At 37.5% G+C, this 17,702-nt stretch overlaps 1 protein-coding gene and 1 long non-coding RNA gene across 2 annotated transcripts in view; one reads left to right on the top strand and one right to left on the bottom strand.

The window, feature by feature from the left end:
* LOC143443708 (uncharacterized) overlaps positions 1 to 17,702 on the bottom strand; it is a 151,316-nt gene that overhangs the window by 93,653 nt on the left and 39,961 nt on the right. The window lies entirely within an intron of this gene.
* Positions 5,603 to 16,870, top strand: Tnfsf18 (TNF superfamily member 18). The gene is made up of 3 exons (XM_034513313.2): positions 5,603 to 5,777; positions 11,667 to 11,700; positions 14,189 to 16,870. The coding sequence occupies exons 1-3, from the start codon at positions 5,643 to 5,645 to the stop codon at positions 14,539 to 14,541; spliced, it is 522 nt and encodes a 173-aa protein (XP_034369204.2). The 5' UTR covers positions 5,603 to 5,642; the 3' UTR covers positions 14,542 to 16,870.

Here is a 17,702-nt window from a genome sequence, read left to right on the forward strand (position 1 = left end):
CCCAAACATTCCGTCTTTTATAAAACACCTCCTTAGATATTGAGTACTCAGTTCACCTGTACAATACTCCTTGTATTGATCTCATAGAGGTGTTTCTTTCCCCAGTTGCCAACAAGAAGAAAACAGTATGAAATTTGTAGCAATTGGCCTTCGTCTATCAGCACTGAAGTGTCTAATGTTGTATTAGCACAGAGAAGGTGTTAAGTAGTGTTCCTGATGCATTCCTAATTGAATAAGGACAGCAGCATATTCTATTGTATGTAGGAGTCATTGCATAGAGAAGTGCCCAAGTCTTTCTTATTAACTTTCCAGTTCAACACCGAAAATTAAATAATTATTAATTAATTAATCAATCTAGCCATGAGTTGTGATGTGTGGATTGAAATGTAAACAGCAGTGTTAGTGGATAACCAGGAGAGAAAAAAATGTGTTTTTATAGAAACACAACTCAGGGTGGGGCATTGCACACTGAGAACACACTGCTGGTTCTACATTGGACCTGTTATGCTGTCATTTGAAGTGTGAACTTGGAAGATTTTCCTCAAGTGGAGAGATAAATATTAGGTTAAGAAAAACTTCCCTAAACTCCTTTCCAGAGATGATCAAGGAACCCCAGGAGAGTAGGGTAAAATAATTGGTCCTGGGAATTCTAAAACCTTTTACTTCAACTAGATTGTCAAATAAAATATGTAATTTTCTGTATTTGCCCAAATCTCTGATATTGGGCAAAATATGTTTAACAGAAATGAAGATTTATTACATCATCTAAGGTAGTGTTTTATGGTTTCATAGTAGCTGGTATCCTGCCATACTGCAGAATTGGAAGAGCCATTCTGAGTATAACTTATGAAAAGGAAGTTTTCTCTTTCATTAAAGGACATTTAAAAAGTGCATCTCCCCCAGTCAGGATATTTACATGATGACTGACATAGTGGATTCAGGCCCCAGAGTACAGAGTCAGGAACTTGTAATCTCACATATTCATTCTAGAAGATTCATAGTAGAGTAGATGTTTAAAGAAATAAAGACTTCCATAAAAATTGGAACATGGAACTGTCACTTAATGACTGGCTTGGGATAATAAAACATACGCAGATAGCAAAAATGGGGCAGGAGCAAGAGCTCTAAAAATGTCTACATGAAAAAATAAAACCAAGGAAGACAATGTGAAGCACAGAAGCAACTCTCCAAATGAAGAGATTGAAATAGTTGTATCTCATCCAGCTGTGAATCCTGCAATTAAATGGCCTGTCAGGGAAGATGTGCCTTCCTAGAGCAGTAGTAACCTGAGTGTTGTCATGGACACCAAGACCCTTTTCATTGAATATGAGGAGGCAACTCATGCATTGGTTCTGTTAATCTCATCAAGAGTTCATGGGAGGGGAAGTCATAGGCCCAAGTGGATACCTGATACTATTATTTTGCTAAAGGATCCTACTGTCTAACTGCCTTCTAAATACTCAAGTTAATACTTAGAGATTAGTGTCATGTACAACCTCCATCAGAAAAACTTCCTTCTATAGCAGACAGCAGTTAATGTAGGAACCTCCAACTGGCCAAAATGACAAGAGTAAGTGATGGTAGAATCCTACATGGGACAGCTGCACTACTCTCTCCAAAGACTCAGGGAACATCATGGAAGAGGAGGTGGAAAGAAAGGAAGAGCCAGAGGATGGAGAGATGTACAAGATGTCCTCAGAACAAGACATAGCTATTGCACTAATAAACTGCAGGTGCTTTTCTGTATAAGACTGTCTGGAGGGGCCCTAAGAGGTTATACCCCTTCCAAGGAAGGGACTGTTGAAAATTAAAAGTTTTGGAGCGATTAGGTGTTATTTTCTTCATTGGTGTAGCCATGATAAATTATCCTTGCTCCAGAAAAATAAACTTGCCACACACACTTGGGCCACAAAATGTTCATTAGCTCTGTGGACCACACACAAACAAAAGAAAGTTGAGAAAATGAGAGGGATTTATTAGCTGTTGCCTGTATGTGGGATAGGTCTGTCTAGCTGGACTGCCTTATTTGGCCTCAGTGGGAGAAAAAGTGCCAAGGCTTGAAAAGACTTGAAGTGCCAGGGTGGGGAGATACCCAGGAGACTTCATTCCCACATGCTCAGAGGAGAAGGAGAAGGGAATATGTGGGAAATATTGTGGGAGGGACTGAGCGGTAGGTGGGCAATGAGCAGGATGTTAAGTGAAGTGAATAATTAAAAATAAAAAAAAAATTATAGCTGAGGGTCACCACACCATTAAGAAGTGAATTATAGGATCACAGCACTATTAAAGTTGAGAACAACTGTTATAACCCTTCACTCTGAACTCAATCATTGATCAATAATATACCCATTGTAACCTAAAAAATTAAAAAAATTAAAAAATAAACAGAGGGGATTTATTGAGAAGTGTTCCAGAGAAAAAGAAACTGGAACAAGACAGGGGAATGGGAAAAGAGAAAATGAAAATGACAAAGTTCATTAGATAAATGTATGAAGCTGCCAAACAATTAAAAAGTATAGTTTAAATGAAAATACTGCTTAGAACACCTCGGCTAGGGCTATAGCTAGTTCTTTAGAAAAGATGTTCTGAGGATTGTTATAAGGAACTCTGTATAACGGAATTACTGTAGATATAATATATACATATATGCATATATCTTCACATATAGATACACATATCTACATATAGATGAACATATATATATATATTCACTTATACATAGTGAATTGTTTACTAGCTAGCATCTTTGTGTTGGGGCTAGGTGATCAAACTCAGGGCTTTGTATAGGTTAGGCAAACACTCTACCACTGACAGGCTACATACTTTGTCCCATAAGTAGACACTTATCAATCTTAATAGTTCCTGCCTTAAAATTCCATGATTGAAATACTAATTATGTAATAATGTCTCCTTTCCCCTCCCCTCCCCTCCCCTCCCCTCCCCTCCCCTCCCCTCCCCTCCCCTCTCCACCTCTTTCCATACCCCCTCCTCTCTTCCTCTATCCTTTCCTTTCTCCTCTCCACGTCTCCTTTCCTCTCCTCTTTTCCCTTTTCTCCTCCTCTTCTCTATTCCATATGTAATTACATCCATTTATTTATCTCAGATGTGCCATATTTGAGAAAATGTGGTAAGAAATACTCTAATATCTAGAGTAGTTTAGATTCTGTGCATTATTCCTCACGAAGTTCTGACTTAGTATATATTTCTGATTGAATGTGAGATACCAAACACTATCAACCAGAAAGAAATAAAAATAAACAGTTAAAAATAAAAGGAGTTTGGGCCAAGTCTGTAGAACCAAGTAACACAGAAGTGTGGAGGAAGCTGATCGTGTATTGATGCTCTGTCGCAGATATTACACATTTCCCACCATCTCTATCTAGTATAGAAAGAGACTCTCACTATGAGTGTTCTGGTTGAACACATGAAGATTCAATTCCTCATCCACTTGTATAAGCTAATGAATTATCTTTCCAAGTGTCACCTTGATCATTTTTGTAGAGGACCATTTAATGAAGGATTGCTTAATGTTCAAATGTAATGATTATGCAGAGTGGATGTTTAATATGTTTTACTGTTACTAATCCACAACTGAATTACAACTACATATCTATATAATTAATTCATTCTCAATTTAAGACAATAATGAATATAGTTACATTACTTGATTGATTGCATCTCAGATCCCTTTCTTTCAACCTGAAAAAGATTTTTAATTTTTTTTAACATTTTCATTTAATTTAATTTCTAACATTTACAGATGTCTCTTAACATATTCCTTAGGTTTTATTATTCCTTCAGGGGAAAAAGCATTTTCCTTTTTTTCTGCCAAGACAACCATTCCTAGCCTAACTTTTCAATGATTTCAACTTACTTAGATTTTTTTTTAAATTTCTACAGTCTTATATGTAATATCTGTATGGGCACAGATCTCTCTGTGTATATGATTTTAATGTGGTTGGGTGGTAAATTCTTTGGTAACTGTGAGTTAAACTTTCTCCCAAATCTCCATGCAAGAAGGTGTATATTGGAGGGTTTGAAGGGATAAAAAGGAAGGAATATATTACATAATTATATTATATCAAAAATAAAAGAAAAATTAGATTTGCTAGTTGGATTTTAAGATTGTTTAAATTTTCATTTACAAATACCTAAGCCAAAAGTGCCCTAAATTAAGGCAAATTTTGGATTTGCTATTCATCTGCCTTTGTCAAATCCTGGGATGGCACAAAATATTCTTTTTGGTTTATGTTAACAAGGCACTAGTTATGACTCAAAACTTGAGAATGCCAAAATCCTTCCCTGGTGTCTCCTGTGCTGACTTGAACTTTCATCATTTCTGGGTCCTGTTTAATGGAAAGAAGCCCTGGTATGTACATTCTTCTCAAGATAATGATCAATTTTCTTTATATACTGTCATAAAGCTAAAATAAGAATACACCAAGCCCAACCTTATCTGAAGGTGGATGTGGATTTTTACTTGGACCAGTTCCTCATGAGAATGCATCTCTACTGAGGTGAGTAAGCAGAAGTTCCGTCTAACATTTGGACAGGATACAAGAAAGGGGTAGATGGGACGAGCAAGAAAGAAAAAGCTCTGCTTCTCAGTGGTGGGCGAGAAACATGGTCAAAATTTACAGAAAAAATGTTCTTCTTCAAGAATCAATTTCTCATTCATCCTTCTGTGATGGTATTTAGTCCAACAGTCATTAAAATATCTGATATATTGAAGAATTATCTTTCTATACCATCTTCCTCAAGAGTTGCTTATTTTCAAGATACAATAGGGTCAAGTTGAAAATTTGACATCTCAGTAAGAAATACTTCCCAAAATAGTGTGAAACCAAGACAGATCTGGTTTTGTTACAAAATGCTCTCTGGACTGTGATTTCCACGTCATCAACTGCTAGTGGTTTGAGGAAACCCCAAGCTCTAATAACCTGCTGGGAACTAAACATGCTCTTACTGGTCAAGTCATCTCTCTAGCCCTCAGTTGCAGCTTTATTTCAAGACTATTTCAGAATAAACACATTTTGTAACTGAGAATATTTTTTGTGTGATTATAGCTTTGATGTCTTAAAACTTCTACCAAGGTGTGGCTGACAAACAAAACGCATGTATCTCTAAAATGGTACCTATGTGAAGTATACAATGTGATGACTTCATGAGAACCATGCTGTTTAAACCATGCATCCTTACTCTTCAGCTTCTCACCTCTCTGTCTTACCCAGTTGTTACATCTGCAGTATGGCAAAACTTAGTTTTAAATTGTATTTAGTCTTATAAGACTTTTTCTTACTTGGAAGTAATTTGGAATGTAGTGTCTTACGGCAGCAGAGGCTGGCTGTGCATGCTCACAGTACTTCCTCTTCTTCAGGAAAGACTCTTTCCTTCTGAACTTCCCTCATAGTAGCTTTTGTCTGCCCGCCCATGTTTCTGTTGGCTCTAAGCCTTCTCATTCCTTTGTATGCTTGGCCTGGTGCCATGATGACAGCGAGTGCTTAGAAGTGTTCCAAAGGAAAACTCCACCTCCCACACCCACGACGAAATACTATAAAACATGACATTGCATCGTTCATCCATCACTTGTGGGTATCTGCTTTCTACAGTTCTCATTCCTCCAGAGATCGAGTTCTAGCCTCATGGAGGAAATGCCTTTGAGCGAGTCAAGTCCTCGAGGGGCAGAGAGGTTCAGGAAGCCATGGCTCTTATGCATAGTTGCTCTGTTGCTGATGCTGTTCTGTGCCTTGGGTACACTGATCTACACTTCACTCAAGGTAAGGTGGTAATAGAGCCTACAGCTGCTAATTATATCATATAAAGGTTATTTATTTGTTAGTCTGATTATTATCATTGCCACTCAGCATTGCTAGAGGTAGTGGGAAGACTTTTGACAGTACAAACAGTGTAAACAGTTTAAGCCTTGTAATGACACAGCTCTTCAAATGGGTTTTTTATTCATCTAAATGTTTTAAGACAAAAGACACCAGAAAATACTATAAGTTCTCTGTAGGCTTGAACTAGATAAAATTACATGTTTAAACTGAGTAGGTTCTTTTTTTCCTTCCTGGGATTCCAATAGTACCTTCTTGATAGGCAAAGAAGAGACCTGAAACATGGTGATCGCCTTCAGGTAATTTCAGACAAGCTGTGGTCTCATTGGGAGAAGAGTCACAAAAGAATAATGGGAGATAGAATAAAGTAACAGGAAGCAAGTGCATGTTGAAGACAGACATGGTGCCAAAGTAGAAAAAAGGAAAACCTGGGTTCCAGTTCTGGATTAGCTTCCCCATAACTAGCTGTGCACATTTGAGAAAGTTGTATCATTGTTCTGATTCTAGTTTTTAGGTCTGCAACATGGTTATAATGGAATGAATGGATCTATTTAATTCATGTCATTAAAGCTGTAATTACGGTGTTCATAAATTTACTGAGGAGTAGGATAAACCATATAGTTGTAGTTTATGAGGACAATGACTTTGGGCTGGGATGACCAGGGAAGGCTTCATGGAGGAGGAAGAAGCACATGTCTCTTTGGGAAGCCCCTGACAGTTATCAGGGATTTCCCATTGAACTCTAGTACAAATTGTGGATCTAGACAGGATCTGAACTGGGAATGTATATCAGTTAGGTTCTTTCTAGAAGTGTTTTCTCTTACAGGACAGCCAGGGCTACACAGAGAAAACAAAACAACAAAAACAAAACAGACAGAAAAAAAAAGCATTGACCATAAAGACCAGAAAGGAATTAAATAATTCAAGAGTTGTCCTATTTCTGGGTATATTAAAAGATACTAAATCTTGGGCAGAATAAAATGATGTATACCTGTGTAAGAAAGAGTTGTGATGTGAGCCCAGAAACACTTGTCTAAGGAGACCAACCAGTGATGGTCTCAGAGGTATGGTTCTACATTGGCAAGATATTGAGAAAAGATGCAGGAGGAAGCAAGCACTATTGAATGGAGGTTAGTTAGTATGGTACTGGCTAAAGGCTTACATAGGAGCCCATTATTCTATAGTCTGAAACTGTACAAATTGATGAAGGCAGAGAGAGTTCTAACCTCAGCCCCACCCTTCCAAAGAATGAACCAAGATATGAACTTTCTGAAGCAATGGATGTTGAGCAGACTATCAGCATCCTCAAGTGTTTAAAGGAGGAAAGGTGAGAACACATTAATTTCATGCTGGGAATGCTTTTTCCTCCTGCAAACTTCCTCAGGTCTTATTAGTCAGGTGACTCTGAGCATCAGTGAGTCCAGGTGCTACTGACTTCTGCTTGTGATGAGTTGCTGAGGAAAATGCCTTTCTGGGTGACATCTCTTCCCACAGTCAAACTTAGTTAATTAATGATTTCTGAAACTTTGATTCCAGATTATCCTCTCAAAAGAACACACCCCTTTCAATGAAGGGTTCCTCTTATAAACATAACTAAGAGTTTATCCCAAATTTAGGAAAGTAAAAAGTTTTGGAGTCTTTTTCCCTGTCAGGATGCTTGGCAGCGTAGTTACTATGGAAATGACGCTGGTCTTCAGGATTAGCTTCGTATTACACGTTCCCTATCAGCTACAAATAAATGTCTTGAGCAGAGAGAGATTTGAGTGGCTAGCAGGTGGTGAGTCATTATGAGGTGGTCACTTCCACCTTTTCATACTTCAGAACTTAGAAGTGTTTTTTCTTCCACTCTTTTTTTTGTGCAAATCTCCATTTTTAAAAATCTCTTCTTCTAAAAAAAATCCCCATTTAAAAAAAAAACCCTCTTATTTTAAAAGTAAGATATGAAATTTGGTTTCTTTCAGATCATCAGAAATCATCCTAGGAGAATTTTTTCCCTCTCTCTCGTTAATAGACTAGATTTGAGCTCAAGAAAGTTGGCCAACTCTTCCATGAAAGTAGATCACAAAAGTTGTCTCTGAAGAATCCAAATAGTCAGGAAAGCCCCTTTCTTCAGTGATGAAGGGTGGAATTCCAGCAGGGAAAATGGAATTTGTATAACTGTAACTTGCAAACAGACAGAGTAGATTTTGTTTCCAAATATATGCTGTCAGGATTAGCCTGGAGTCTGTTTTGGTTATTCTGAGACAAACCAAGTCAATCTAGTCTTAAACCAGAGAGAGGTTAGAAGAAGAGCAACTGATCCTTCTAAATATAAGCAAAACTAGAGTAAACTGAGAGCTTTGTATGCAGCTTCTCCTAACATCACCAGAATTATAAATAGAAACTGCCCCTGTGAGTCGTAGGGTTGAGGGAGAGTTTTGAATAAGAGTCTGGTTGGAGATGCCAGCCTTTCTTATCAGCCCTATGACCTTGGGCTTGTTGCTTCATCACCATGCTCTCATTTCCTCATCTGCAGAAGGAACATGGTAATTCTTACAGAATTGCCTTAAGGAATAATGGGCAGTAATGTGCCTGACTCATGCTAGGCTCTAGATGACTGTGATTAATATTCATACCATTGTTACTTAAAAGGTTTACAAAGTGAATACAAAACAACAAGGTCATTTAAAATATGCATGGTTTGTCTGACCTCCTTTCCTCAGTAAAACACCTCATCTTTCAACCAAACTGATAACTTTTCAATTACATTTTACTTATGGCAATAGTTACAGATGAACTCAGTGGTATTTTTCTAACCCTAAATAGATATTAAAGCAGCTCATAACAGGCTTTCTGCATATTTGTCTCTGTTAGTTCATTCATCTATAGATTTAGATTTTCTGTGTACTCCTTACACATGGTGATAGCTGGAACAAAATCCATGACATTTATATTTTGGGGGCTATTTGATTGCTTCATATGTGTGATTATGTCATTTTAGTTAGGATAGTTTCTGAGAGGTAACAATTGTACATTAAATTTCTCTCTCTTGCTTATAATGCTAGTATAATGTCGAGACTATGGGTAATTAGGTTGTTTGTTTAATTTGTTTTTATAATTAGCATCATTATCAAAATAGCTGATATTTACTGAGAAGTTTCAGGTAGCATGCCTGGAGAAGACCTCTCCAAAAATCAGCATAGTAAAGTAAGAACAACAGCTTCTGTGAACCCTGCTCTTACTCCCTGGTTAATAGATAAGGAAATTGGAGTTCTGGGAGTCCCTGCTGTAAGCCTGTTAGTCTTTGTCCTGAATTGACTTTGGATATCTCTTTTAAGAAAACCAAAAATGTGGGTGAAATAATCGCAAGAGTACAATGAATTTCAGGAGATCCAGTGTTTTTTTGTTTTTTTGTTTTTTTTATTCATGGCTTCTCCGCTTCTCCCCTTTTCTATTACACCCCCTTATCAGTATAAAATTCTTTTATTATAACTTCTAAGAGATATACATTAAATAGTATCCCATGTCTGAGAATAATATCATGTACACAAGACAGACACACAAGATAGAAACTCACAACTCTAAATGTATAAGACAGACTTTCCAGTCTATTTTGCTTTAGTTAAGTTGTTAGGTTGTCTATAATAGATTAACATTTGATGCAAACATAATAAAATAATTGAAATACCGTTTCTGTGATGCTGACCCTCTCTACCTCTTAGTCACATTCAGAGCCCTAGTGATCTGATATTTGTTTTATTTTCTTAAATTTAGCTTAACATTTTATAATACAGTAACTTGAGGTTCACTTTGATTTATGATTTTGACTATACCAATTGAAAATTACCTTCTTGGACTTGATGTTCACATTTAATGCCATGTCTGAAAGCAACGAATCTTGGCATCATATCTCTAACTGCTACTTGATATCTAGTAAGCACCACAAATCAACACGTCAAAAGTTTGGTGGTTCCCTTCTTTATTCTTCTTAGTCTTGGCATTTTGGGCAATTAACTTAATGTTTTTCAATGACTGCAGTCCCAAATCTTTCTTTCTTCCCATTGCTTTATGCCAGTATTCATGTCAGGAACTCCAGTTACTCCTTGCTTCCTTTTAGATATAGCCTAGATCGACCTAAAAGCCACAGTTCTCCTGTTTCCACCTAAGTGCTATTATGACAGGCATGCATCACTCTATTAGACCAGTTGGCTTCCCCCCACCCCTCAGCCCCCCTCCCCTGCCAGCACCTTGGTCAGAGGCACTGTGCTTTCTGGTTTATAGACTCCAGTCCATGCCTGACTTCATTGTGTTTACCTTCCATTCTCTTTGTTTTTTCCCCTAACATAATAGTTGGACAAATCCTTTAGAAGGAACGTGTATCAATCTCCATCTTTAAAAAAGTCTTTTGAAAAAAAGCCAGGTTCAGAACTAAGTCTTTTATTTAGGAGAGATGACAGAGGCTCTGCTTAGTCAACAAAATGATGGACTGGGTATTAGGTCTATCTTGCACCTTACTGACATAAATTGGTATAGTTATGCTCTAACTGTATTTTGAGAGAAAAGTTTTATTTTAACAGGAAGGGTGATATATAGGAGGAGCTAAGGTGGGAGGAGTACGGAGAGGAGGAGTAAGGAGAGGAGGAGGAGGAGCTAGGTGATGAGAGAAAAAGAGAGAGGGGGGCCAGACATGGAGGCAGATGTTCACATGTCTCCACCAGTCAAAGATAGTTGATATAGCTAGATTGGGTATTAGGTTACACTTCTGATTGAGCATTACCAAACTTATAAAGCCTTTGGTTAACATTAAAAAAATTATATAAAAGCAGAAAGGAGAAGGGGGTATGGGATAAGGGTTTTCTAGGGAGGGGAAATGGGGAAAGGGGATGGCATCTGAAATGTAAATAAAATATCCAATAAAAAATAAATTAAAAAATTAAATAAAAAAAAAGTCTTTTGAGCACTTTGCTCCCAGAAAACCAATGCATTTTGAGTACCAAAAAATCTGATGATTGTGCCTTTTACCCTGAAGCATTTAACGGCATTTAAGTGATTGTATTTGTAAATTAGCCATAATTAATGTCACCTTTCAGCATGTAAGATGAGGCATGTTGCAGACATTTTGAAACACTTGTTTCTGATTCTGAAGGCATCCTAGTTATTATACATTTGGTTTTCTATACATTAAATATTTCTAGAGCCAATTTACTGTTATTATAACTAAAGCAAAACATAAGCAGAGGTTCCATTATTTTTTCTCACATGCAACAGATCATCTTGGGAAGTGATAGGGATCTGGACATTGGTGTTTGTAGTAAACTAGAGAGGAATAACACAACTTCAGCATTTGCCTTGTGTGTCAAAGGTAAATGAACAGAAGGAGACACCAAAATCCTGGATGAAAGACCCCCCCCACCCCCAAATAAAAAAGATCTGTTACCTTTCTTCTCATTATCAAATCTATCATTCAGTGACACCATTTTAAAATTAAAACAATGCTGCTCAGAGCTCTATTCATGCTCTCCTTTGTCTCCGCATACAGCTAAACTCGTGTGTCTACTATACCTCTGCCTGTGCATCCATTCTCACTTCTTTTCTCCTGTCTTCCTAAAACTCTAATGTCAAAGCTGACTGTAAGTCAAATGTAGAGGACAGAGCCAGTCATCTGTCAAGGGAAAGAAAGAAGTAAGACAGTTGTACAGGTGTCTGTGTTTGTGTGTTGGGGGGGTAGTATTTTAGGGGAGGGGCTGGGGGGTTGGAAAGCAGTTTGCTTCAGAAACTTTAAGCTCTAAATAATTAGTCAAGCAAGTAGCAATGGTGCCATCATTCTGACCAGTTCTTCTTTTCCTTCTACAGCCAACTACCAAAGACACCTGCATGGTTAAGTTTGGTGAGTAACCCATCTTCCATGGTTTCCTTTCATTTCCCTTAGATTCTGAGGCAAGAGGCAACTGCCTTGCCCTCAGAAAGCTCGTGCATCTGTGCATTCTTTGCTCACTTTCAATTATTGTTCACTGCAATCACTCATCCCATATGCACCATCTGCCCAGTGAGAGCTGAGGCTCCAGGGCTGAGCCTGATTGACAAGCCCACACGTGGTGATACTCTTGGCAGGCATAGATGACACCCCACTAAAAATAGACATCCCACTAAAAGATTGTGGATCTGCATATAGCAATCAGCTTTTACTTTGGTGGTATATTAAGGATATTTTTCAGATTCCAAACTTTCGTCAAAGTGTTTCTTATATTTCATACATGTCTAATGTCTAGCATCTGGGAACAAGTACTGCTGTTAGTAAGTGCATAGAAGAGAAGGAAGAAGCATTTCCTCTTCGCTTCTGAGTCACTTTTCATGACAGTCAGCTGATATTTGCTCGGAAAACATGGAAAACAGTGCTGCTGAGTGTTTTAGTTTCATTTCTGTTGTTTTGATAAAATACCCTGAAAAAAAGCAACTTCTGGAGACGAAGGATTTACTTTAATTCACAAGTGCAGATTACAGTCCCTCACTGTGGAGAAATCATAGCCGTAGGAGTTTGAAGCATCTAGTCACATTCAGTCAAGAGCAGAGGGAAATGAAGTGCACTTGCTTACTTGCTTGCTTTCTTATGCTCAGTTTCTTTTCTCTACTTCTTTATAGTTCAGGACATCTTGCCTAGGGAATGGCACCAACCATAGTGGGCAGGATTTTCCCATTTCTAGAACCAACTCGATATAGATAGTTCTTGCTTAGGTTCTCTTCTCAGGTGATTATAGATTTTATCAATTTGATAAGTAAACTAACCATCACACTGAGCCTCAGACTATTTCTTAGAACACTTGCAAAATATCAAATGTACACATTTTTTTATTGTTTGCATAGCTAAGCAAACACATTTTTGTTTGATAGTAGACAATTTCTTTAATTCGGTTTTTCACTCTTCATCTTTTGCTTCAGTTTTTCAAAATACTTTGGTGCCCAGAGGTTAGGACAGTCTTTGAATGTGTCCCTCTCTGATTTTATGTTTTGTTTTTGCAGTGAAAGGAATAGAATATATAATGTGTTAGAAAATTTTCCTTGATGTGATAAAAACAATGCTAAGATGTTCTTTTAAAAAATACCATAACTGAATTAAATAGGAAAAAAAATAGACTTTCTCCTGGAGACCCACCCACTGCAAGCCACCAAGAAGTGTAGAGTTCACTGGAGATGCATGCAGCAGGTCTTTGTTTTTGCTTATAATCCTCCATTCTTAAGTCTCCTGCTCATTTCTTCATTATCTTCTAGCATCTACCTCCAAGTCTTATCCTAGTTATTTATGTATGAATGAGAATCTAAGTCAGTCTAACCTCTTTTAGGCTATACTCTCTATATCTAAAGCTATGAAATATTAAAAAAAAATCCAGGTTAAAAACTTTGAATCAGTAAAAGCACTTACTGGGGCCCTGAAGTTACATAGCTGTACAAAAGCACTAACATTAGGGAAATATTTCAATGTAATACATGGGAAAAGAAATGACTAAATTTGTATACATATCCCACTTCTCAAATGGCAATATTAACTACACATATATTAATTAAATTAATTTGTACTAGTAAATATTTAGAAGTAAGCTAGATAATGTTATGTGAAGTTGAAAGTGGCATGGAGAGCCATATTTTAGGTACAAAGCATGAAATTCAGAAATACAGACCTGTCAATCAATTTGTAGATATTTACTGATGCTGAGCTGGGAGAATCACTTGAACTCAGCAATTTAAGGCCAGACCAGGCAATACAGCAAGAATCCTATGTCAAAATAAAAATTTGTTGAGCACACACAATTCTGAGAAATTATTTAGGTGATGGGAGTACAGCAATTGGAAAAAATGGAGAATACTTACTATCAAAGACATCATACTCAAGTGGATGTAAGACTAGAAAAATGGCAAAATTAATTTATAACATGCTTCTTGCTAACACCTTATATGAAGAAAATTAAAGCAGTATAGCCCAGGGTAGTCAGAGTAGAGCAATGTTGAGTGTAGATTGATTATGAACTATGTCATTGGTAAAACACCACAGAGTAAATAATATTTGTATAAGAAAGAGGTGGGGATGTGTGGATTACTAGCAGTCCTTATTCTACTCTTGTTTTGTGGTTCTTCTCTCCCTTCCACTCCATTCCTCATTCATATTATCTAAGAAGAGGTACAGAGCCATGAGGATCTGCTGCTTCTCAAAATCAGAGAGATCGTTTATTCTCACAATAGGTTTAAAATATGGTCTGGGAAAAGTAGTATAGTACAGGTACAGAATCTACTTGAAGGCAGTAAAGAAAATATTACAACCAGATAGAGGATAAAATAATAATGTAAATATAATTTTTTTCTTCTTCCTTTTCAATTTCTTACAGAACTATTATCCTCAAAATGGCAAATGACATCTCCTGAACCTCATTGTGTGAATATGACATCTGATGGGAAGCTGAAGATACTTCAGAGTGGCGTGTATTTAATCTATGGTCAAGTGATTCCTGTCGATAAGAAATACATACAAAACAGGGCTCCCTTTGTAGTACAGATAGTTAAAAAAAATGATGTCCTACAAACTCTAACGAATGATTTTCAAATCTTACCTATAGGAGGGATCTATGAACTGCATGCTGGAGACACCCTATATTTGATGTTCAACTCTGAAGACCATATTCAGAAAAATAATACATACTGGGGGATCATTTTAATGCCAGATCTCTCATTCATCTCCTAGAGATTGGGTTTGTTTTTCTCTTCTTCTTCAGTGTATCCAGAGATGCTGATGGGTGGGTTGGAGGGGGTTAATTGTTGGCAATGCACACAGTTTGTGAGGGTTTTCAAATCAACGCAGAGCCTCTTGGCATATAAAATTTTAACCCTCATATCTGTCTGAAGAGGATTCAGCAAATGGGCCAAATTCCTAATGTCAGGTCTGCAAATGAACTTGTACAATCCATGATAAAAGGCGTATGGGCAACAGAAGACAGAAACTCTTCCAAAGAATGTCTGTCTAATCTTGATCCTTGGGTAGAAGGATCCTGCTTCTATGGGAGTCTTACCTGGCTTGCAAAAAGGGTGTAGGGCAGTAGCTTGAACTTTTTTTTCCATCATAATTTCTTTGAGCTGTTTTACCTTAATCCCTTCAAGCTCTCACCTTCTGCGCCTCCTAGTAAAACATTGTCAGACTGGTGGGGTGGCTAAGACATGCCAACACCTTTCTTTAGAGGTGGCGTTTTTAGAGGATAGAGAACATTATGAAGCCTATAAGGACAGAGGTTGAGATGGCATGAGATGGAATTGATCTGGGATTTTTTTTTTATTTTGTCATTCTCAGGATGCAGGTTCATTCTGAACTTTCCTCTAAGCCTTCATTGCTTTTGTGTGCATAAATGCTGCAGATAGAAAAATGACAGTTTGCACCAGTTAAATCTCATTAGACTTAATACCAGAAATCAGTACTCTTCTGGCTGTATTACACAATGATAGCCCATTTTTGGTTGGTGTTCTCTAACTGGCAGTTATAACAGTTTTCTTATACCACACAACAATGCTATGATGTTAATGGGGTAGTTTTTTTTTTTTTTTTTTTTGGAAAAAAATTGCACAGTGAGAACATGGATAGATGAATCCTAAGACTCTTACCTCAACTCAGAACTCACAATGAATTGAGTGAGTGGGGCCTTCATTATGCCACTCACATGGTCTCTGCTTTGAAACTGGTGTCTCTATGGTCTCATCATACATCGCTAAGATGGAAAAAATTCAGCTTTGAAATGGATGCATCGACTTTACCCCAGGTGGCCAGAATGAAGCTACGAGACAGCCATTCTTCACCAGCAGATATTTTTCTCTTCTTGCCTGGAGCAAGAAGATCCAGGATACTGTTGTAAAAGTCCATCTCACTCAAGCATGCTGACTTTTCAAACAATAATGAACATTTGTGTTCAAATTTTGGACTCTGTTAAGTTTAGCCAGCTTGTGAGTTTTTGTTGAAAAGTATTTTAAACCAATTTATAATATTTATGGGTATTTGTGAAAAGCTATATAGTGATATTTTATATAAAATTAATTTAAAAATATTTTTATTACATATAACAAAAATACTTACTATAGGCCTATTTCTTCTTCTTTTTTTTAATGAATACTTGCTGAATTGCCATAGGGAACAAAGACTCTTGTGTCTGCATATCTTCTCAGGAAATTAAAATTATATCATATGTATTTATAAAAACTTGTTAGTGTTGCTATTTTCTGTGTTGTAGGCTACCACTGTTTCATAGGAACCAATTGTTTAATTCTTAGGAATTGTGTAGTCTGAGAAATTTTATACCATGGAGACTAAGAAATATTACAAACCAGAACATTTCTTTTGGAAAACTGGTTCACTAGGACACCATTCTTTGTTTATAAAAGTTCTCTCTCTCTCTCTCTCTCTCTCTCTCTCTCTCTCTCTCTCTCTCTCTCTCTCTGTGTGTGTGTGTGTGTGTGTCTATGTGTGTGTGTGTGTTATGTTGTTTGTTTAGGAGTGTACATGTATGTGTTGTGGGAGAGTCTAGTCTGTGCAAGTGTGTAAGTGCTTGTAGGTAGGGCATTGAGTGTCTTCCTTAGTTCCTCTTCCCCTTAATCTTTGAGATATGGTCTCTCACTGAACCCAGAGTTTATCTATTTGGCTTGGCTGGCCCACCATTTGGTGCTAGTATTCTAGCCATTGCTGCTTTACCTCACCACCCACAGTTCTCGGATTACAGGTGTGTGTGCCACTATGCCTGGATATCACATGGATTTGGGGGATTCTGAACTCAGGTGCTTATGCTTACATAGCAGGCATGTTATCCACAGAGATATTTCTGTGAACTTAATGATATCATTCTGTTCCTGTCCCATTCTTAGGACAATAAAGGAAAACAAAATGACAAAATGGTATTGCCACATTCCTAGCAAAGGCCCAACAGAAGTGTGATTTTTTTTTTTGTACCAGTAGAGGTTTCTGTACTTAGACAGAGGGATAGCTAACAACATATAGCATCTGACTTTCTTTCAATTTTATCATTTCAGCCTTTGCTTCCAATGTACACTCAGCTCCTTTTTTTCTATTTTAAAACTATAATAAAATATGTATTCATAATTGTACTGCAATTGATTTGTCCTTGGGTTATAGTCAAGTTAGTGATTTAAAGAGCACAAAATTACATCAGAGACTTTCCCATACAGACACAATCTTGGCAAGTGTTAGAACTTGCAAAAGTGAGAGCTAGGTACAGTTCGTGTTGGCTACGGCCGCCTCCATTCCTGATGAGTCAGACAGTTCGTTTCTCATTTCTACCCTTCTCAGCTATTCCACCCTGCCCAGACTCACCCATCTAAGACTCAGCTCACACTAATAGCCCTCTGCCTTCCACTTTCCCTCATCCAAGCCGTAACAAGCATGGCGATACTGTGGATATGCGTCTGCTTTTGTAGACAGCACTTAGTTGAAAAGTGATGCAGCCCCTGTCCTGTTTTAACTAAGTAAGTTCTTTAGGTGAAATGCATCTGAAACCCTTGGAGATGAGATGCTTGCCTTTCTTGTCCTTTCCCAATGAGACAGTTTCTGAGTCATCTTTGTTTATTGGATAGGAGAAGCAGAAATATGACTGACAGGTCAGTAGTTTGAGGATTCCCTTCAAGTAAAAACAGACATACTCCTCAATCTGAAAGAACATGGGGATAATCTAACACTAACCTACAACCTCATCGATTTGCCTGTAGGGAGCAGGGGCTATGCAGTCCCACCTCAATGAAAGACTTCCTGGGTGGGGTTAAATTAGAGGCCACAGTCAGCTTTAGCTTTCTTTGGTAGGGGACAGGCACAAATTCTTTGCAGATGCCAATTTCAAGAAATTCATTTCAAAGCTC

This window comes from Arvicanthis niloticus, chromosome 10, assembly GCF_011762505.2.
Source record: "Arvicanthis niloticus isolate mArvNil1 chromosome 10, mArvNil1.pat.X, whole genome shotgun sequence".
NCBI classification, from domain to species: Eukaryota; Metazoa; Chordata; class Mammalia; order Rodentia; family Muridae; genus Arvicanthis; species Arvicanthis niloticus.